The sequence below is a fragment of the Adiantum capillus-veneris genome, chromosome 25, assembly GCF_014529385.1.
Source record: "Adiantum capillus-veneris isolate H3 chromosome 25, ASM1452938v2, whole genome shotgun sequence".
Taxonomy (NCBI): Eukaryota; Viridiplantae; Streptophyta; class Polypodiopsida; order Polypodiales; family Pteridaceae; genus Adiantum; species Adiantum capillus-veneris.
The window spans coordinates 52,609,704-52,633,364 of record NC_140955.1 but is presented as its reverse complement, the minus strand read 5'-3'; the positions used below and the strand labels follow the sequence as shown (position 1 = coordinate 52,633,364).

General features: G+C 46.5%; 1 protein-coding gene across 1 annotated transcript in view; it reads right to left on the bottom strand.

Moving 5' to 3' along the window:
- Positions 1–6,304: 6,304 nt before the first annotated feature.
- The window catches only part of LOC147424884 (uncharacterized), a 31,900-nt gene continuing 14,543 nt past the window's right edge, over positions 6,305–23,661 (bottom strand). The window contains exons 3-4 of the mRNA XM_086499770.1: positions 6,871–6,990; positions 6,305–6,792 (exon numbers count right to left, since the gene is read on the bottom strand). Coding sequence (XP_086355896.1) covers positions 6,728–6,792; positions 6,871–6,990 — 185 coding nt within the window. The 3' untranslated portion in view covers positions 6,305–6,727. The remainder of the gene's footprint in view (positions 6,793–6,870; positions 6,991–23,661) is intronic.

Below are 23,661 nucleotides of genomic sequence, written 5' to 3'. Positions count from 1 at the left end.
CTAAAGAGATATCTCACTCATGTAATATTCCTCCATGCTCTAGCCAGCCATGCAGCCTTCCTTGGATTGACATTTGAGGTTGTTGTTGCTCTTGTGTGGCTCCACTAGGCTATCATTACAAATAGATAGAAGTTTCTATCCCAATGACCCTTTAAATATGCATCCACCATTATGAATCTACCCACATTTCTACAATGTCTTGAAAAGAGAGAATAGCTACCGAGCAACGAATTGAAAATTTCATGAGAGCCAACAAAATCTTTCATAATTCAAAAGTGAGTTCATTTGAGCCAAAGCCAAAGTTGAATAAAAATATGTGACAATCATGTAGCTCAAGGAATCTATTCCCATGTGAAAGCAACATTATTGGGGGTGGTAAAGAACAAAAGTGGTGTATCTCTACTATTGAGACACTTGTACCTCATGGTGAAGCTTGCAGATGGAGGGTCATTACAATGAGCTAAGCCTCAAAGTCTATACAATGAGATTTAAATAAGTTCAAAGGATAACCAAGCCATAGATCACCTCATCAAGGATGCTCTCAAAAAAGAAGGGAAACAAGAAAACTTTTTTTCATTCCCTCAAAAGGTCACCCTTGCAAATAAAAGTATGTGTTGAGACAGATCATCATGTAGGCGGCTATTTGCACAATGAAGATATATTGCATCTTTCTAGCTCAAGGAATTGGCTATTTGTAGATTTGGAATGACGCTTGGAAACCATTAAGTGCATGTTGGTTCTTTTTTGCTATGCCCTTTATGCACATGGGTTACAAAGCTAGTAAAGGTACCCCTACGACTGGGGTCCGGGGGGGATATGTTAGAAAGGCTCATCCTGGTAAGATGAATAGCATATGGACAAGAAGAAAGAAGATATAAGATACTCTCTTTCCAAATGCTAGCCAAGCTAGATAAGATCCCTAAGGATATTTTTTTGAATGTTAGCTATAGGCTGATTATGCATTCGTCATGAAGAAAATAGTGTTCAAAGGAGTTCTTGCAAGGAATAGAAGAATTGATTAGCTCCTTTTGATGCCATGTTTCAATAGCGGCTAAATAGAAAGCTAGCGACAAGCATGAAATCACTCAACAAGGCTTGATTGTGGAGCAAAGGCATAGGAAGTCCTACAAAAGCTAGCAAAGTACGCTAGTAGCTAATGCAATGAAAGCATAATTTAACAGTCAAGATGGAGAACAGAAGGGAGGGTATCTAAGGAAGGACATATGTTGTCGATGCATTGCTGATATGGAGGTCTGTTAGGACTAAGGTGACACCAAAAAAGGTCCTAGATCAAGGATAAGGATGTGCTAAGCCTAGGGGTATCCTAAAGATAGACATCGGAAGGTGCTATAAGAGGATGTGGTTGGTGGAGAAGAGTACGATATGTCTCTCTCATTTCATTGTGGTATTAGAGCAGTCACAATCTATTTTGGGTGTGTGAAGCCATCGGTGATAATTATAGTATCGGTGCCATACTTTTAGGGGAAAATTTGTGCGTGCATACCCACTTGTGGGGGGGGAGAAGGGTGACATGGACGGGCTTGGTTTGTGTCATGAGTGGCATCAAAAGGGAATGCCTATTCTTGCTTGGCAGATTTTGCTACTTGCACAAAGCCGCTAAGGGCTTGTAGTAGGCGGCATGACTCCCTCTTTCTTCTCATGCACTATTGGGGAGAGAGCCATAGCCAATTTTTCTTGTTCATAAGGTGAGCATCCTAAATTAGGGATGTTGCCATATATTTTGGCAAGGGAAGTCTCAACCAAGTGTGGCAAGCTTTTAGAAGCCTTTGAAAAGCCGGTAGCAATGCAAGTTTGGGGATAGAGATTTGAGCATCTTGTAAAAGTTCTCGTCTTTTACTTGTTTTTTAAGCTTTTGGGTAGAGAGTAAGTAAAGATTAACAAAAGTGTAATTATTTTGGGTTCCTCCATCATTTGAATCTCCTCCTACTCAAGATGCTGCACGAACCGACTACATCCGCTAGTCTATAGGGGTGAAGATTGGGAACACAATAAAGATACAGTTAAAATGTTTCTCCCTAAGTGAAAAGATGTGCACCATTTATGAGCTACAGCAAATGCTTTTTGGCCTATAGAGACCAATCTACCCCTAGAAGGCAAGGCCTATGAGTGGTGAAAGTCTCTTCCACTGACACTGAAACCCAGGATATGGGGACAATCCAAGGTGTGTTTGAGAAGAAATTTTTACGCAGTAATGAGACATAGAAGAATCCAAAGGCTTGAGACAATTGTTACATACACAATTGTTCTCTAATCGGATTTATCTCCAAGTACAAAGAGATGATCCTTAAGCTGAACAAATTGGATGATTCCACAAGGTTCAAGAATTGTTACATACACAATTCTTCTCTGGTCAGATTTATCTCCAAGTACAAAGAGATGATCCTTAAGCTAAACAATTGGATGAGTTCCACAAGGTTTGAGATTTTCTTCATGGATTGCATCCTAACATCAAGTCTACAATTACTTATTTGCATCCAGACACTCCAAGATGAAATTGCAAAAACTTTGGTCTATGATGCATATGAGAAAGATTTGCACCACACTTTTGGTCTCACATACACATATTTTCAAGAGGTCCATGGGCTCGAGGGGCTCTCTATCTTCTATTGATCTTGAACGAGCTGAGAGAGAGAGAGAGAGAGAGAGAGAGAGAGAGAGAGAGAGAGAGAGAGAGAGAGAGAGAGAGAGAGAATTTTCATTTCCATTGCTTATCATATTCCCATACAAAGAGAGATTGCCCTTGCTTAGGGCTTCCCAACCACAAATTAAATAGATTCTATTTTTTAAATTTTCTTACAAGTATTTTTTTGTCAAGATGTGAGTAAATGAATCTTTAGATGGAGCAGCAATACGTTTTGCTTGGCTGGGCATTGAGATAGGCTCTTCTGTTACTTTGAGATTCAGTCAAGGACCCCTTTGGCCAAAAAGACAATCTCTTTCACGTTTTTAGTTGACGGTCTGATTGCAATCAAAAATATGTATATTATTCAACCTTTGCTATGAGTAGATAGCAAGGCAAAAGGTTGGTTTATTAGTAAGACATCGGTGCTTTTAGGAAATGATTCTCTACATATGTTTTTGGGGATGAAAACTTTAAGGGAGGAGTAATGTCAAGACTAATGTAGTATGGGAAAAGGTTCTAAGTCAAGGATAAGAATATGCTAACCTTAGGAGTCTCCTAAAGATAGAGGCCGAAAGACCCTATAAGAGGAGGTGGTTGGGTGGAGAAGAGCATGCCAATTTTCTCTACCTTCATAGCACCAATGTGGAAGTGGCAAACCAATGCAAGCTTATGTCATTCTCCTTTGGCACCTTTGTGTAAGTGATCTCTTTGACAAACATGACACCGGATCAATGATCAAACTTTGAGCACATCTTGCAAGAATTTCCACCATCAGCTATCATTCAACACAAGTAGAATCACCCACCATATCATTTGACCCACCCTCATAAATTCTTTGCATTTTGAAATAATATGATGAAATGGTGCTCTTCAATGTGTGCAACAAATGATGTTTGGCCTATGGTGCATATTACATACAAAAGTATAAACTATTAGCAAATGGTGTACTCAAGGAAGGGAAACTAATTTTAAAGAAATACAACAAAAAAGAGGGAAGACCTGCTAAAAATATCCTTGCAATATTTTCAATTGATTTTGTAGTTTACATGTTAAGAAGAACTCCTTTCAATGAGTACGTTCAAAACTGAACTTTGGCTAGACACATATGAAGTGTTGCCCATGATGCAAATGCTAGGAAATGGGGGGCATCTCAAGACCTATGCACAAATTCATGGTGAGAAAGTTTGGGCCAAGGTTCAAAAAATTGAATATTCCTATGTTTTTGCTCATGAATTTAATTATCTCTTATTAAGTGACATTTGTGGATAAGAAGGGCATACTTACTAGTTCTCTTTGTGTCATTGCAAATGCAGAGAGGTCTACATGGCTAGCATCAAGCAAACCAAGAGGGTTCAGTTGGCACCCAAAAACATTGTGCATGGTACTCACCAGCCTCTAGGGATTCATCAATAGAAATCCCAAATTGATGCTACTCCACATCCAACAAAGCAAGCATAGAAAGCATTAGCCCCATCTACCTAGTCTATAGTGCAAACGAGAAAATAGGCAACCTGCCCACACTAGGGTTGAGTGAAGAGCATGTCAATGCACCCTTAGCCCAAGCCCAAAGGACATCCCAAGGCTTCATTGCCACCCTAAAGGTTGAATCAACCATCTTTTTTGCAACACACAAGCCATCTAGTTCGAAGAGTTTTTCGCTAGCATATACACCCTATCTAGGAAGGGTATTTTAGAAACAAGCCTACACAAGGAAGAGAGCGTCTTTTATAAGCCATTCAAAGATTAGTTGTGAATGTTAGTAAGGTACGTAAATAGATATAAGTCCCAAAGCCTAATGTGAGTTATAAGCTACATTTTATATATATTGGCTTTGACAATGGCTAAATAATAACATGTCACAACTATAGTAGGAGTTAATAATAGTCTCCTTGATAAATTATTATCTATAATACTCACTGTGCACAACTAGTTGCTTCTCTTTACTCCAAGATGTCATACGCCATTACTAGTCTTTTTGGTTTGTAGAAGAAGCGTTCTTGGTGCATTTGTATATGACCTTCTAAATCAAGATTAATGAATCTTGAACAAGGAAATAAAAAAAGCCCAATTTGGATTTCATTGAGGTTGGTGTGATGGACTTAAAGCCGTTCCATCAAATCAAAGACAAAGAATGAGGATGATAGAAGGCCATTCCGCAAAGGGGATCGATGTTCTACAAGCCATAGCTAGGGGATGCTTGTGCAAATGAGGAAACAACATAGTCAAATCTTCAAAGCTGCTCATGCATTACTATCTTCAAGGCTAATGGTGGAATTAGCAATTATTGCATTAAGAGCGCCACCTATGAGCTTGTGATCCATAAAGAATGCACCAATTATGGTTGCATTCTTTAATGTCACAATTGTGAGGAATCTAGCCCCAATGTCAACATTTTGTGGCTCTCTTATCTACATGTCTTGTTCCCTTGGGAAATTTTGGAATAGTGTTGCAATAAATAGTGAGGCACGTAAAGCCCTCTTGATTAATACATGATACACTAGGCCAAATGAGCTCAAGGGCTGGGACAAAGCTGAACGGATGTGGTCAGCTGCGATCAGGGGCTGTAACCAAGTACTGGTAGGCAATAGTTGTGGGCTTGGACAGAGTGCAATGATAGCGAGGACGGTTGGCACCAGAGGTGGCAAGCAGAGAAGGGTGATGCAAGGTTATGCTCACATCAGGGTGCGTAGCGACCAAGAGCAGAGAATAGAGGTTAGGGCACAAGATTATGCAAGCAAAAGGTAAAATTTGTTTTCCAATTTGATATTCTTACTAACCTTGCTCATCCCAATGGGCATGGCCCTTAATGTCAAAAAGAGTTTCTAGCAGATACAACGATTTTGAATCTACAAACGAAGCATACTCCCTCTCATTGTTTTGTAGCCATGGTCACACTCATATTAGCCATGAAGTTTTGAAACAGATTTCGTAGGTTTACAAAGGTTTCAGTCCATGTCTAAAACTACATCAAAAGGATGTTTCATATATGACATGAAGAAAAATGTTATATATACACATGGACAATGAAAGGGCATGCATGCCAATGGGGTTTTAATGTAGTGGTTAATGTGTAAAGACCCAATGGGGTTTTAATGCAGTGGTTTTAATGTGTAAATACCCAAGTCCGATGTGTCATCTGTACCTCCAAAACTTTGAAAAAAGGTATCCTATTGAGGTGGGTGATGAATAAGTGTTCGAACTGTGGTCCTCTTCGTGGTGCATTGATTGCAACATACTCACAAGGTCTAGGTCAAGAAGAGAAGAAGGTCCTGTGAGGATCAATAACTTTTTTGAACAATCCATTCTCAATAAAAGCACGTGAATGTTTACACAACACCCTTCAATCATGTTGCATTTCCTTGAGCAATTCAGTCGGCTTAATCTAAATGGGGGAGCGCTTGATCTGAACTCTAGTTTTGGATTACCATCTAAGCAAGTATTAAACAGGATTAATCATTGTTCACGCCTAGAATTGGGGGACGGAGAAGGTAAGGTATTCTGGACTAAACATGTGTTATGCAAGTACCCTTCAAAACCTAAAAGGTAATCAAGTACTAACTTTTAAAAAACAAGCGGGAACTTCCACCAAAAAAAAAGTACTGCATAACACATAAATAACATTTCCATCAAAGATGAATTACTGCATATTCACCAAAAGAAGACAGTATGAATGACCCACCAGAACTAATTATTAACAAGAAGTATCCATGACTACAAAAGCCTTTAAATCTGCACTGTCAGCTTTTCAAGTCGATGTCTGGAAAGACTCTTTTGGACAATTTCACTTGCTGATGTCCATATCAGGAGCAGGAGGTGTAAAATACAAGGCCATTATTGTAAAACAATCATGGTTGTAACCAATAGATCTTGATCATGGGGTTGGGCTTATCAGAAACTGTACACAATGAATTTAGTTTTGAAACGGTAAAAGAAAAGCTACGTGTAGCACCTGAGAAATCTGGTATATTTGCATCATTAATGGAGGGTACCTAAGACAAACCCCCGGGAGACGTGACCACTCTGGCCTGCATAAAGGCTTCGACAAACACTAAGCCCTCTACTGTTCCTCCATTCAGCATTTAGTCATTCATTCTTTACAATATTGACAGGTTCGCTTAGAACATACTTTGGTAGGTCATATTTGGCACCTGCACAAAACCCGAAGATTGACGATGACACATTTGACTCTTATTAAACTGACCGCTATGCATAGTAACAAACCTCACCTCTTTCATCATAGCAGGTCGACAAGTCATCTGACGTAACAATAACACCCGCACTATCAACAATCAATTGAGCCAGGCTCAACTCAGCTTCTGATGCTGCACGAAGAGCATCCCAGATTTCTGTAATGAAACAGCAACAATTTGAGATAAATAAGGCTGGCATGGACTTCGAGTTTAGAAATTTTCACTCTGCACAAGTACTTTTAACTGCTCAAAATCATTAATCTTAGCAGCAAACTAATAAGTATAAGAAAAAAGAACATCATATGGTGCCGTAAGTTTTTGGGGGAACCTTGGGCATCCACAGCAGCAAATTGCAGGACCAACCGATTTTTGCCATTTGAGAGAGAGAGAGAGAGAGAGAGACCCAGCCAGTGTGGGGTTGTTCTCTCATGTCCGGTCATGTCCAGCCATGTTTAGCTCGGGTTACATAGGCTCCTTCTGCCCTATACCACTCTTTCCCTTGCAGTTCATCTCTCCCTGCCCCTTTTCTCCTATTTACCCCCCATTTATGGGACTTACCAGGTCGTGGGGCTGGCTATCTGGGTCGGGCAGCCAGGCTTTTGTCCTATATAGGCAGGGGAGGAGGGCAGCCTATGAACACATACAGATCAGCCCTAGAGGGGGCGCCCTCCATGGGGTGTCCCATTGGGCAGTTTGGAGGCCAGCCACCATAGGCATGAGGAGGGGCTGCCTAGCGTTTTTGGGCAGCTCCAAACCCTTGCGGTCTTGCTGTCCTGCCAGGCATTTTCAGCCAGAGGGGGTCACTTCCCCAACGTTTCCATGGTCAGCCTTGTGGAGCACTGGCGATGCTGATGGGCAGCACTTGCAAGCTTTTCTTCCATGGCGATGGGCAGCAGATATTCCCTTCCACACTTCTCCTCAGGGCAGCCCATTCGGTGGGCATAGCAGTCAGAAGCCGCAGAGAGCAGAGATCCCTACTTTCTCTAGGAGGGCAGCCACATAGGCAACCTTGAGGCTTTTGTCTCTCTCTCTCTCCAGTTCTTCCTTTGCCAAGAGGTAGATCCATGTCGGGGAGTCCAGCCCATGGTGTGGTTGTGTCAGTGATGTCGGGTGTAGGAGCAGTTGGCAGTGTCAGTAGCACTCGCAGTTGTGCGTGTCCTCGGGTCTATCCATTGACATGTCAGTTCCATGCCAGACCACCCTTGGTCACTTGTATGAGCAGATTGTTATCAGCATGGAGAGCCTTTCCCAGATCTCTCTCTCTCTCTCTCTCTCTCTCTCTCTCTCTCTCTCTCTCTCTCATTCTCAGATGTCCTTTCTCATTCTACCTATGTGATCTCTCTTCTCCACAGATGTGCCTTGTTCATGTGTTTGGCATTGCACGTGTTCTAGATCGGAGTCGAGGTACCCACCGGATCACGAGCCACGTCTTGTCCTCATTGCGTCTTCTGCTGCCACCTTTGACATGGTATCAGAGCTCTATGGTGTTACGACCATATGAGTGCTTGGATATGGCTGATCAGGTGCGGTCTTGGACATGATTGAGAGAGAAGAAGCTTGCTGTTTTTTCTGGTTTTCTCCAAGTTTGGGGCAGCTTTGGGTATGTGGAGGCCTTGGATCTTCGTCTACGACTTCCCCGCCTTTACCCTTGATTACCCCGACCTCTCTTCACTGAGGGGAAGCCAATGAGACTCCAGGATGTGTAGCACTGCCGGATTGCTTTAGTTATGCCAGATGGAGTCATGTTACCGTGCTTTCCCGCAAGGAGAGAAGCAAGCGGTTGTTGGATCCAGATGGAGAGCTACTCAATTCCAGCTTCTTCTTCAGAGAGAAGTGTTTGGACGGCAATAGGATCTTTTTTTTTCCGAGAAAAAGATCCTTCTATTAGTTAATGAAACTGCCCATAGGGCTACAACCACCTCTTCGAGAGAGGGCTACAACAACCATGATGGGGAGACTCTCCCAATGAAAAAACAGCATATGTACAATGAGGCTAAATCAATGTCTTTTATGATGCACAAGAAACTCTATCTTTGCAGAGTTCTATGCCAGCTGAACTTCTTGTTAGTGGTGAAGTATCCCATACATGGATTCTTGATTCGAGTGCTTCGTTGCATGTCACACCTCATAGGCATTGGTTTACTACATACGAGAAAACCATTGGCTCTGTTACACTTGGTGACAGTTACTCTTGTGACATTGTTGGCGTCGGTGATATTGCCATGGTTATGGCAAATGGGGTGAAGTTTATCATCATAATGTGTGTTATGTTCCAGCCTTGACATGCAATCTGATTTCGGTTGGACGTCTTGATGACTTGGATTACAAAGTCACTTTTCATCAACAGTCTTGACGTATTGCAAAGGGTCATCTTATTATAGGCCATGGTTCTAAAGTTGGTTTACTTTATCCTCTTTATATATCTGATAAAAACAATGTTCTTTCTGTAACCGAGCTGTCAGCCGTTGCTTTGTGGCATAGCCGGTTAGGACATACATCAAAGAAGGGAATGGAGACACTCTCTCGTTTGGGCTACTTACCGTCTTTGTCATTTTTTTATTTTCCCTTTTGTGAGCACTGTCAATATGGAAAGCAAACACGGACACGTCGTACACATTCTTTTGACAAAGAAGGAAAACCTTTAGAGCTTGTGCACAGTAATTTATGTGGGCATATGCCTTCTAAATCCCATGGTGGTGCGTCCTATTATGTTACATTCATTGACGATGCAACACCGCATGTTTGGGTCTATGCCACGAAGTCTAAAGATGAAACCTTTTCTTGCTTCAAGAAGTTCTTATCTAGTGTTGAAACTCAGTCTGAACATAAGTTGAAAGCTTTGCGCTCAGATAATGGTGGAGACGCTCAGATAATGGTGGAGAATATGTCTCCAAAGAGTTTACAGACTTCTGTTCAAGTAGGAGAATTAAGCGTGAGTTTACAGCTCCTTATACCCATGTACAAAATGGTGTTGCGGAATGAATGAATAGGACCATCCAAGAGTGGATTATGTTTATGCTATCACAGGCTAATTTACCGCAAGCGTTTGGGGCTGAAGCATTATACACAGCCGTGTACTTGATCAATAGATCACCACATGCTTCATTACAGTTTCGTGTACCTTTGGAGTTATTGTCAGGACATAAATTGTCTTATGAAAAACTCCGCACATTTGGCTGTGAAGCTTATGCACATGAACCCAAGGAGTTGCGTACTAAGCTAGATCCTAAGTCCAGGAAATGCATCTTCATTGGCTATGGTGTAGATGGTCAATTTGGCTATCGTTTATGGGATCCGAAAAGTCGATCAGTGATCCATAGCAGTGATGTTGTCTTTAATGAGACTAAGCTGCATAGACAACCAGTGAAAGAGTTTGAATTCCGAAAAGTGACATTTTCCAATGTACCACCTCCAGTCCAGACAGCTCCCGAGCCACTTACTACACAGGTTAGTACGAGTTCTGATCAGTCGCGGAGATCTCAAAGAGTCTCACATTCGCCCGAACGTTTTGTTCCAGGCGTGGATTTTGTTTTGCTGACAGATAGTGGTGAGCCTTCTTGTTACAAAGAGGTTATGCTAGCCAATGATAAGGTTCATTGGGAACATGCTATGAAGAGGGAACTGTCCAATATTGCAAAAAACAAAACATGGGAACTTGTTCCATTGCCAAAAGGTAGGAAAGCATTGCTTGTAAATGGGTTTACAAGAAGATTGACAATTACAAAGCTCGTTTGGTGGCCAAAGGTTTCAAGCAAGAATATGGTGTCGATTTCCAGGAAATCTTTTCTCCAATGGTCAAGATGACCACACTAAGAATGTTGCTTGCTTTGGTTGCCACTGAAGATATGGAGCTTGATCAAATGGTTGTCATTACAGCTTTCTTACACGGTGATCTCGAGGAAGAGATTTATATGCAGCAACCTGAAGGTTTGTGCTAAAGGGCAAGGAACATTTGGTCTATAAGCTTCTGAAAAGTCTCTATGGCTTGAAGCAATCATCCAGACAATGGTATCAAAAGCGCGATGCATACATGGGAACTTGTTCCATTGCCAAAAGGTAGGAAAGCATTGCTTGTAAATGGATTTACAAAAAGAAGATTGACAATTACAAAGCTCGTTTAGTGGCCAAAGGTTTCAAGCAAGAATATGGTGTCGATTTCCAGGAAATCTTTTCTCCAATGGTCACGATGACGACACTAAGAATGTTGCTTGCTTTGGTTGCCACTGAAGATATGGAGCTTGATCAAATGGTTGTCATTACAACTTTCTTACATGATGATCTCGAGAAAGAGATTTATATGCAGCAACCTGAAGGGTTTGTGCTAAAGGGCAAGGAACATTTAGTCTGTAAGCTTCTGAAAAGTCTCTATGGCTTAAGGCAATCATCCAGACAATGGTATCAAAAGTTCGATGCATTTATGCATTCCCTAGTCTATAAGCGCAGTAATGAGGATCCATGTCTTTACGTGAAAAGACAACCCAGTGGACAGCTTATTATGCTTATCCTTTATGTAGATGACATGTTTATTGCTGGTCATTCCAAGAAGGACATTGCTGACTTGAAAACCAAGCTGAAAAGTCAATTTGACATAAAAGATTTGGATGAAGCCAATCACATTTTGGGTATGCGCATTACTCGTGACCGTAAGAAGAGGTTGTTGTACCTTTCTCAAAAAGAGTATGTGCACAAGGTTCTTCATCGTTTCAACATGCAGAAGGGGAAGGCTTTGAGTACTCCACTGCTTGTATATTTGAAACTTAGCAAGAACGATTGTCCCAAATCTATGGAGGAAAAAGCTGCGATGGCTGAAGTTCCTTATGCTTTAGCTTGTGGTTGTCTCATGTATGCCATGGTGGCTATTAGACCTAACATTGCACATGCAGTGGAAGTTGTCAACAGATTTATGTCTAACCCTAGTAAAAAGCATTGGGATGCTGTCAAATCGATTTTCAAATACTTGAGTGGCACTGCAGATAGACAGTTATGCTATGGTCGTGGAGAGTCATCCATTCAGGGATTTGTAGACAGTGATTATGCAGGCTGTGTTGACGGTCGTAAATCAACAACGGGTTGGATTTACACATTTTCTGGTTCTGCTATTTCTTGGAGATCCGTTCTTCAAGACTGTACATCCATTTCTACCACAGAGACAGAGTATGTTGCATTGAGTGAGGCATGCAAAGAAGCTATTTGGCTTGCTCGCCTAGTGAAAGATCTTGGATTGGAGTAATGTACACCAGTTCTTCATTGTGACAGTCAGAGTGCTATTGCCTTGGCTAACAATCCAGTGTTTCATTCCAGAACGAAACACATTGATGTGCGTTATCACTTCAGCCGTGAATGCCTGGCAAACAAGAGCCTTGATTTAGTGAAGATTCCTACATCAGAAAACACAGCGGATGCACTCACTAAAAGTCTTTGTAGCCATCAGTTTCATCACTGTCATGAGTAGATGGGCATTGGATGAAGAGCGGTTCTCTTCCATTCTTATGGTCTCCCACATTGGCCATCAAGTGGGAGAATGTTAGGTTTAATGGCCATGTGGCCGACCGCCCATCACTAACTACTACTAACCCTAAATGTACAGCTATACACTTGTGTGAGCCACTAACACTAAGTACAATGTGTATTGTGTCTTAGTGCATAAGATAGAGAAGAGCAAAAGGGAACACATAGTCTATGTTGGCTCCCCCTCCAACCTGTGTGTGTGGCTATGGTAGAGTGTGTGTGAGTGTGTGTGCATATTCCTCTTCCTCTTCCATTGTGCTCCCGGCTCCTCTCCTTCAAAACCACCCGTTTAAGGATTTTTTAAGCCATGTACAGAGGCCGCCTCAAAAAACCAATATATTTTTTGACCCTCACACGTAGATCGAATAATCTCTCTGTGTGTGTGAACCTTGAGCGTCATCCTGGCCCCTTCGTCTTTACTTTTACGTTGATGCGGCTCGCTGCCGACTTACCTTGTTCACTCTTGACTCATATCTAGAGGGGTATGTCACACAGTGATGATGTGGCATGACCTAAAGGAAAGACTCCGGATAGAGAGGGGTCAGAGCCCTACTGAAAGATGCAAAACAAGTTGTATCAACTTGCACAATCAATCCAAGAGGCCAAAAATGAAAGACACCAATTTTTAAACAACTTATGGGGTCCTGTCCGATGGGGCCCAACGGACAAAAGGCTAAACAAAGCGTGAAGGGCTGATGATGTGGCAACTGTACAAAACCCGCAATTGTGTTGCTGGCGTGGAAAACCGACGAACCTCCGCGATTTGCGCTGCTCACGTGGCACCTATACGGATTTCCGCAAAACGCACTAACAACCACTAGCCCTAGCTTTTGGGCCAAGATGCTTTTGAACCTGATGTTTTTGGGGCTCTGCTTTTAGGCATCCCTTGTAATGTTTATAAGGACCCTTGGGGCCTCACTCTAGAGAGCATCTGGATGCAGAGTCAAAGAGCAAAGGACCCTTATGAGTTGTACCTTCGCAGTGATAAATAATAAAGAAATACCGAAAGGGGCGTCACTCTTTGGGGCCAATGCTTTTGGACGTGGAACTCCGTCATGCCGTGTCGACTCTCTCTCTCTATATTTTTTTTTATTTTTTTATTTTTATTTTTTTATATTTTTAATTATTTTTTTAAGTTCAGTGGTTTTGAAGTTTCTCTTTGTGTGTTGCTATTGATTTCTCGCTTGGAGTGTCCAAGCCTATAAACAGGATGTCACAAACTGCTGACGTGTCAAGCCACTGAAGATCCGACCAAGTTAGGGCTCCCCGTGCCTAACCCTAGCCAGCTTGCAGATCCCGACCAAGAGGCCTAAACCTAGAAACAGCATAAGAAGAAGTTCTCACCAACTTACAGCTCCTCGCAAAGTGGGCCAAACATTAAAAGAGTTTCCCAATCATTTCAAGTCCTTCCGACTAAAACCCCACCTGATGGGGCCCAAGTGTTACAGATAAAGCAAGACCCACACGCATACACACACACACACACACATAGAAGACTAGACGTAAAAACTATTGACGTGGCTGTTGTACGAACACTCCACAGATTACGCTAGCTGATGACGTGGTACATTGTACAGACACTCCACAAAGTACGTTGGCTGATGACGTGGTAGATTGTATGGAAACCCGTAAAACGCGCTAACAGGCTGCTGATGTGGCAAGTGTGCGGATTTCCTAATTTTACGTTGGTTGCTTTTGGACGACCAGATGCTTTTGAGTTTGATGTTTTTATGTACTGCTTTTGGAATGGCCGTGGGCCTTTAAATACAAAGGGTGGGCTCTCTTGGGATGGAACTCCGCCACTTTGCGTCTCGTGTGTCGTGCATCTCTTTCAGTTCAATCGTTATTGAAGTGCTTGAAAGCTTGTTTTGTGTGTTCTTTTCCGTTGGCACGTGGTGCCCTCTCATTACAATGATGGCTAGCTTTGCTATGCCAGAATATCAAGAGCTCCGACATGGAATGAAAAAATTGAATGACCCTCGGAATGACACTCGAATATTAACTTAATTGAGTTTTGCAGATCTAATCGCAAACGATTACTTTTCTTTCAAGAGAGGAATATGTCACAAACTGCTGACGTGGCAATCCTCGAGAAGTTGACCAACTTACTGGCGACGGCCAAGGGGCCTAAACCTTAACAGGAGCAAAAGAAGTCTTAACCAACTTATTGAAGCCAGCCGAGGGGTCTAAACTCTAAAATAAAGCAAGGCGCACACACACACACACACACACACACACACACACACACACACACACACACACACACACACACTCAATTTGCGTGGAGATGCTGATGTGGCAGCGCAAATCAAGGGATAGTCCAATGGGCGGCGCCAGATTTTAGACCAGATGCTTTTAGAAGTAACGCTTTCCATGTAACTACTTTTGGCCCTTGGGTGAGGCCAAGGGCCTTTAAATACATGGTGTGGACTCTCTCTCTGTGGCAAATTTTTTTTTTTCGAGAAAAAGATCCTTCTATTAGTTAATGAAAACTGCCCATAGGGCTACAACCACCTCTGCAAGAGAGGGCTACAACAAACATGATGGGGAGACTCTCCCAATGAAAAAACAACATATATACAATGAGGCTAAATCAAGAGATGGGAGGAGGGAAGAGCCACACAAGTGGACGGTAGTGCCATCTGAGCACACCCTGGACTATGGTGTAGAAAGGCCCAGGGCGCCAGAGTCGAAGGAAAGCCTCGCGGCGCTCCCGCATGCGGTCAAAGCTGCACTGTAGTCCCTCAAGCTGTCTTCTGAGAGTATGGATCAGCTCTAGCCAAAAGTCACGAACAGTCTCTGCTGGTGGCACAGGCCGAGCCTCAAAGATGCGGAAACAACGGGCCCGCCAGATGAACCAGTGGCAAACCACTGATGAGCTCCCAACACTCCTCTCTCTCACTGCACCACTCCTGTGGAGTAAGCTCTGTAGCAGGCTAGAGTGTAGGTCGCCCCTCCTGCATCACTATCATCCTGCTGGTGGAAGATAGCTCAAACTGAAGTGACGGGCCCGTGAGGGTGGACCAAGCGGCCGGCCCCCCAAGTGTATTGTCGAGCCGTGGAGAGAGCAGGCCTCAGCCGAAGAACTCGTAGCCACACCTGCTGGGCCGAGGGACAGTCCCAAAGACAGTGACGCTGAATCTCCACCAAATGGTCACAAGCTGCACATGCGGCCGAGAGACCACTATGCACTAGCCAGCTCCCTACTGCTGTAGCTCTGTGTGCGCCCAGCCACTGAAACAAGGTGACTCGCCTCGGCTATCTGGAGTCCCACAACCTCTCCCAAAAGGCTACCAAGAACTCGACTGTGAGACCCTCCTCCTGCCAATGACGTGCTACAGCGGGGCGGGCCTCTCTCTGTGCTACTAGTATATGACGTCCCAGTCGAACAGTGTACTGAAAGAATGGGACTCCTGGGTGGTCTGCAGAAGAGAAGGGGTCCCTCCATAGCCACTCACCAGGATCCCACTGTATTCGTGCCAGTGGACAACACTCCCAAGCCCACAGCCTCCAGTGTCCCGTCTCAAGAGCTGCTGGGTCAGGGTCTATGACGCAAGTCCTCCGACAGATGCCCACTACTCGGATCCTCTGAAAACAGCATTCTTCTACTTGCGGGGCCTCTACTGCAACTCGTTGTAGTCGTCCCCCACCCTGAAGCTCGAAGAACAGGGCTGGGACAGTCTCTGAGCAGGCCCTGACTGAGATGAGAACCTCCAGTCGTGTGAAGGCTCCCATCCACCAAGGTGCTACTGGCTCGAGAGGCGTGAGCCACTAAGCTGGAACTGACTCTGAGATGTCCTGACACATGCTCTGCACCCCTCTCATGCCTTGTAGCTGGAGCCCCTGCACCTCCTCTGACAAACCTGTGAACTCTAGCCAGTCACCTAGAGAGCGCGCTGGACCTGCTGCCATGGGACCCCAGGAAACATGAGGCCGACTACCAACCAAGTGGCCTCTCTGATTGCTAACCATGGGGTTCCAGACGAGGGGCTGCAGTAGACGCTCCTCCATGCACGTCGGCTGTCTCTGCTACAGGCTACACCGTAAGAGCTCCCAAGATCGAAGCAAACTCACAGCGAAGCGGTCCTTCAATCTCCTGCTCAAACCAACTCTACGCATCTCTGTAAAGATTCATCTGGTCGAAGGTTTCCAAGGGCCTCCTGACTGAGGCACCCTGGCACGAAGCCGCTGTAGCAAGAACTCCTTCCAGGGCTCCTCACCTGGAAGAAGTCCTCTAACAATGAACTTCCCAAGAAGGGCTCTGCTCTGCTGTGCTGGATCAATGATCCCAAGCCCTCCCTGAGAACAAGGAAGCGTAATGACCTGCCAAGCCACCTTGGCTCGGGCTATCTAAGTGTCACGTCCTGACCAAAGGAAGTTCCTGATCAGCCTCTCTACCTGGCTAATACAAGAACTCGAGAAGATCCAGCAAGAAGTGATGTACCACATAGTCGCCAACACCTCGTTGGCAACTACTACTCTGCCAGCCAGAGAAAGTCGTGCTGAGCTCCAATGTAACAACTTTCTTCTAATAGACGGGAGAAGGGGAGCAATCTGCTGCTCGGGAGACAAAGTCCAAACCAACCTGACAACCCAAGTACCGAACTGCAGTCCCTGGGGGAATCCACCTGAAACCCTCTCCTGGCATCCAATCTCGCACAAGAGCACTACCAACCGAGAAAGCCACTGTCTTTCTCCAGTTGATCAGTGCGCCCGATGCACAACAGAAGGTCTCCAAAGCCTGCTCACATCTGTGAAGGTTGGCCTCCTGGCCATCTAAGTACAAGGCTGAGTCGTCGGCAAACTCAACATCCAGTAGCTCATCTCCCCGAATAGGGAGTGCTAAGCCTCGTAGACCAACCTACTGTGACACCAAAAACCTGCTCATCGCCTCCGCATAGAACAGAAAGAGGAAGGGGGCAAGAGGACAGCCCTGTCTGACCGAGCGTGTAAGCATGAAGCGATCACCTCTACCTCCTACCAAAAGCACCTGACTGTGAGCCTGTCTATACAAGGCTGACACCCCTCTGATCCAAGCATCTGAGAAGCCCATCCTGCGTAGAGTGCCCTCTAGAAAGTCCCAGTCAACTCTGTCGTATGCCTTCTCAAAATCGAGAAGAAGAATCACGAGGTCTTCACCACGGAGCCGTGCCAGGGCAGAAGCCTCCCAAAAAGTAAAGATGTTGTCAAGGATACTGCGTTCCTTGACAAAACCTGTCTGGGGTGCCATGTATAAGGCTCTCTAGAAGTGGCTGAATCCTCAAACTCAGAGCGTTGGCAAGAATTTTGTAGGCTAAGTTGAGGATGGTGATGGGGCGCCACTGTCGAATCTCATCCAAGGAGCCACCCTCCTTGGGAATGAGGTAGATCAGGCCCTCACTCATGCTGTCAGGCATCACTCCTGTGTGCAAAATGTACTAAAAAGCACTACAGAGATCTGGGCCAAGCAGGTCCCACTACTCCAAGAAAAAGCTGGGAGTCAACCCATCCTCACCTGGACAGCTACCACGAGGGAGGGCCCTAAGAGCCGTGTGCAACTCCTCAAGCTGAAGTGGCATCTCTAGCCTCTGAGGCATCTCCTCAGTCACAAGACAAGACATCTGTGCCCAAACCTGCTTCCTGCATGCATCCTACCGCTCTCACTGGGACTCTGCAGACAGTAACTCACGGTAGAAGTCAGTAGCAGCTGCACGCATATCCTCGGGCTCAAAAGCAACTGACCCGTCGGGCCTCCTCAACTAACTGACCTGGGCATGCGAGTGCCGAGGTCCCACTGTCTCAAAGAAAGCACCAATCACTCTGTCGCCTACTTGAGTCCACTGAGATGCCTGTCGGTGGAAAGCAAACTCATGTCGCCTCTCCTCTGTGCTAGCAAGCTCCTGTCGAGCCTGCTGCAACTGCTCCTCCAACCAAGGACTGTATGGATGTTGCTCCTGCATCCTCTGTACCGAAGCAATGCCCCGTCTGAGACGCCGCTCCGCCTCTCTCGCTGCAGCCCGGCGAGCCAGAGACTCCTACAGAAAAAAATGGCTAATCTGAGCTAGGCCTGAGGCCACTCTGTCAGCAGGAGAATCCTACATATCCATGCCCTCTGTCCAGAGAGCCTCTACCCTCTCTTTGAGTGTTGAGTCCAATAAGACCCTCTCTGGGATGCGAAGCATCGTGCTCCCACTCCTCTGTCTGTCTGCCACTGTGAGGATCACTGGTGCATGGTCCGAGAATGAGGTCCCTGCCAGGATGCCCACTGACCCTCCCAAGTCACTGAAGTGGTCACTAGTGTAGAAGCGATCTATCCGCGATAGATTCACTCCTCCCACTCTGCGGTCCAATCGAGAGAAGGCAAGACTGTCTGGGGGCCTCACAAAACCAGAGTGCTGCCACGCATCCGAGACCCTCAGAGTCGTACAAAACCTCTCCCAAGCTGCCAACTTGACTCCATGCACAGTAGCATGGCTGCCACCAATCCTGTCAGAAGGGTCCTCCAACATGTTGAAGTCCCCTCGTATGCACCAATGATCTGCCTGCGGCAGAGACTCAACAATCTGTGACCAAAACTCTGCACGAGCACTCGCCACATTGGGCACATAGATGTTCAGGAAACCCACTAGGCCACCCTGAACCTGCATAGTAATCCATTGGCCCTACCTGGCACAATAATCCCTCTGCCCACAATGGCCTGCTGCAATGAGTCCGCAATAGTCATACATACCCCACCCTGGATGCCTCCAAGTCCAAAAGCAACTAACCAAAAAGTATCATATCGTCCACGCAAAAGCTGACCACAACGCCGAATGCGGCTCTCACACAGATGGTGCTCCTGAAGCATAAGGAGATCAATCTCTCCTCCCACAAGGCAACGCTGAAGCTCCTGATGCAATCGGCCACGCAATCGGCCACGCTGACGCTGAAACTGGGGCCCACCTAGTCCCTACACGTTCCATGAGACGATCCTCATGGGGAGCGAGAGAACAGATGCTGCCGCAGCAGCTAGACGGGCTACTTCAAGGCTAGCTTGGATGGGGAGTAATCCGCATTCGAGCGTCCTCTAGATAGGCGTGACTGCAATGAGTGCCTAGCCCAAGCCCAAGCAGAGCGAGCCGTGCGTAAAGCAACCTCCTCTGTCCAGGAGTCCTCATGAATGTATACATAGCATGGCAAGCACTGTGTATCAGCAAAGAAGTAAACCACAATGTGCCTACATCCTGCTGAGTCTAGGGGTGTCACCGCAAACTTGGCCAATGGCCACAAAGTCTGTAGCATGTCTGTAACTCCTAGTTCTCCCATGTGGTGAGAGAACTCTAGGACCTGTGTGTGCAACCATCCCAACACTGAGTCGAGAGTCCACTGTGTGGGCCCTGCCGCAAAGGGGGAAGGAGAAACCAACTGCCGAGTCCAAGGCCTCTGTCCCCCTAGCGGCAAGGAACAGAGCATGAACCCTGAAGCAGGCTGCCTCATGGTCTGCTGAGGGATCGCCGAGAAAACGAGTGAAGCCGTAGTCGAAGAAGTCCCATCGGCGCCGGATGTCAATGCTCGTCAGACCACGAGGGATAGCTGCAAGGGAAGATGTCTGTACCTGCAGAGGGGTCCGTAAGAAAGGTTGACCCTCTCTCACTAGGCGACTCGTGGCAAAGGCGCTACCAAGAGATCTCCTAGCCGTCGGAGAAGGCCCTACCCCCTGGGTCGACTGTGGAACTAGAGTAGGGGGGGGGGGGGGGGGGGGGGGGGGGGGGGGGGGGGTGGGGGGGGGGGGGTGGAGAAGAGGGGCGGGAGGGGGCGACAGAGGTAGAGGGGCGAGGTGAAGAGGTGGCGGGAGCAGAAGGCGGGGGGGAGGATGAGGAAGAGGGGGGGAACTCTAGGGGGGGAGGAGAGGTTGTCGAGGGTGAAGCTGGGGTGGGGGCTGGAGCAGGGACCTCCTCCTGCTCAAGAGGACCAAAGCGGTTCCCCGTGGGAACCCACTGCTGCTGAGTAGGCGCCTAAGGGCCACTCTGAGTGCCAGGCTGACGCTGTGGCCCCTATCGTCGTCTACCACGGGCCTGCTGCCATCCCTCCTCCGCTGGAGCCCCAGGCTCAGAGGGTGGCTCTGCATGTGTGCGTTGTGTCTCTGTCTGTGGCTATTGGCTAGCCTTGGCAGGCTGGGGCTGAGGCTGTGGTGTAGGTCGAGGCCTCCTCCGTGGACAGGCCTTCGCTAGATGGCCCATCTGTCGACAAATGAAGCACTGGTTCGGGAGGCCCGAATACTCCACACTCTGTCTAAACCAACCCCCACTCACCCGAGGCAAAAGAATAACCTTCGGGAGCGTGTGAGTGTCTCTGACCAAAACTCGAACTGAGGGAATATCTAGGCCCATCTGTCGACAAATGAAGCACTGGTTCGGGAGGCCCGAATACTCCACACTCTGTCTAAACCAACCCCCACTCACCCGAGGCAAAAGAATAACCTTCGGGAGCGTGTGAGTGTCTCTGACCAAAACTCGAACTGAGGGAATGCCAATCGCCTTGGCAGCTAATGAGGCTGTCCTACGAGGTGTCTCCACGGTAGTCCCAATGGCTGAGCGGATCCTGGATAAAAGTGGTAAGTACTCCGTCCGCAAACCCGGAAAGCAGACCGAGATGGGGATGTCTGCCTCCTCTACTAGAATATCCGAAGCAAGGTCAAAACCATGTCTCCACTGTCAAAAGTGGGCACGAGCTGCTCGGATGGTCAGTGGACTCATGGCGATGACCTTGGACGCCATCTCGGAGATCTCAAACTCGATCTGATAGTAACCCCGTCCGAGAATCTGTACGTCCAAGATCTTGCCCACCTCTGCAAGAAGGCGGGCCTGGAGAAGGTCACGCAACTCTCCTCTGCTAGGTCGAGTGCGAGAATCTTACAGATGACCGAAGTCGCCTGCAATCGCTCTACCTCTACGGCTAGGCTCGCTTGCTCTATCGGCGAAAGAGCAAGTCGAACGGTGGGCTCAGCGGGGTCGGGCGAGGGGGCTTCGGGCGAGTCCCTCTGTGGCGAAGCTGGAGCCTCCATCTATGTCTACTGCTGTGGCGTAAGAAAAGGGCGGCGGGAGGATTCTGCAACTGGGCGCGCCAAGCACTGCCCCAAAAAAACTCAGTGCTGCAGGAGCCGAATTGCAGGAAGCTACCGGGAAGAAAGAAAGCAGGCGGGCGGGGGGGAGGGGTGTGTGCGGGGGCAGCAATCCCGGGAGCACTGGCGGCAGCGGGCAGGGGCGGCAATGGCGGGAGCACTGGCAGCAACGGGTGGGGGCGAAGGGGGGAGGGGATGGTGGCGCGAAAGGCTGCAGCAGGGGGGGCAATGCGCGGACGAGCAGGGGAGACGAGAGGATAGGTAGGACAGCGGGGGGGACAGCGGGCAACGTGGGGGGGGGGGGGGGGGGGGGGGGGAACAGCAGCAGCGAGCTCTCCTCTCTGTGGCATTCTATCCATGGGAGAAGCACAGTAGAGCCACAGAGTTGTACTTTGTTGAAGCAATCACCCAAGGGCCTTTAAATACATGGTGTGGACTCTCTCTCTGTGGCATTCTATCCGTGGGAGAAGCGAGTAGAGCCAGAGTTGTACCTTGTTGAAGCAACATAAAGAAAAATTGAAAAGGGGCACAAGAGTTTGGGGCCATTGCAGTCTGAGAGTAAAACTCTGCCACTCCGTGTCTGTGATTCTCTCTCTTCCAATTCAATTGTATTTAAAAGTTTATTCAATCTATTCTGTTCTTTTCAGTTGACACGTGGTGCTCTCCCGTTACAGTAGCCAAGGAGATGACCTCCAAAACTAACAAATTTTCCACAGGTGTGGTGGTCAAGGCCATATTCAAAGGAATTTCTCAAAGACGTGCAAGTTGGTAGATGTTGTATCAGATTCAGATACAGCAAGGCAGCTAATCATTAATGTCAAGTATGCTGCCACTTTCACAAAATATCTGTCTTTATCTTCATTAGATACGCTCAAAAACTTGAGCAAGGATAGCAATCTTGCCTGACATCATTTTCAACACCAGGCTCAGGCAGTTGCTCCTCTGGTTTACAGAGCAAATGGCTAGACTGGTTCTCGAAAGAGGCGTGGCCGATCTCCTGTTTACCTTTCTACAAACCATAGCTATTGATCACATGCCATCCCAACATGGAGGACATGCGTGGAGCTCTAGCCTATACGACTGACACGAGCTTCTAAAGCCTGGTGGACACTGATCGTAGTTTCGAGGTTTCATACCTACAGATTTGCCATTGGTGGACAACATATCCTGGTGCCTTGCAAGTTTCTATTTAGAGATGGTGTTTTTGATGTTGCAATGGTCTATGGTGTTTACAATTGGACTTGTCGGATTCTTAATCATTCTTATTCTTTGTGCCTCTCAGATCCCTAGACTTGTCTCGCATCCGAGGATATGAGGGGGTGTGACGTGTTTTGAGGGTCATCTCGTGGGTTTCCACCTAGCTCTAGGGAGAGAGGGCTTCTTTATCATTGTGCCCAGCCTTGTGAGGCTCATCTCCTATGTAGATGTCTTGGGCGGTGCCCGCATCCAGGTCAATTTTAGAATCCTGACTAGATTTACAAAGCATTCTTCTTGTAGTGCTCTGATCATACGTCCAACGACCCACCAAGATTATCTGTATTAACTCAGATAGACTAGAGAAATCTTTGTTTACTATGCCTGGGTCATCTATATGATGTTGCACGCCAAAATAACCATTCTGACTCTGATGGATCTTTGAATAATTCTACTGTACAAAAACTGCAAATTAACATCTCTTAGAATATAGCTAGATAATCATACAACATACTGTCACGGGGACGTGGCAGCTGTTAACTATGTCACGAGGACATGGCAACTGCTAACTTTAGTTGTTGGTTTCTTTCCAATGGGTTTTGTTTTATTTTTGAGAGCCTCTTCTTGAAGTAGCAAACGGTCGGACATTGTATGGCCAATGTGAACGGTAGTTTCACCCGCAGATGGATAGTGGTCGGCACTGGAATTCGTATGGTAAGAGGATGTCTAGGCTCAGAGCAAGATCATATAGGTCCCCCCGTCGCACTTAGCAAGTTGGTGGATACTAGGAAGTGAACTCAATAAAGGCCTAAAGTCAAGGTGTGATTTCCAACAGAAAGTATCCGACAGTTGGGCCACATTGCACTTTTGGATGCGGTCCCAATGAGGATAGATGGTCAAATGACCAGTGGGAGCCCAACGAAATCATTTCCTAAAATTTAGGGAACTGCTATTTTGGGCCGTGAAATGTGTTCGCGTCATTACCTCCGTATGACTAGGGGAACATTTTACAACTCTGCCGCGAAGTCAACTGAGCAACCAGTTGG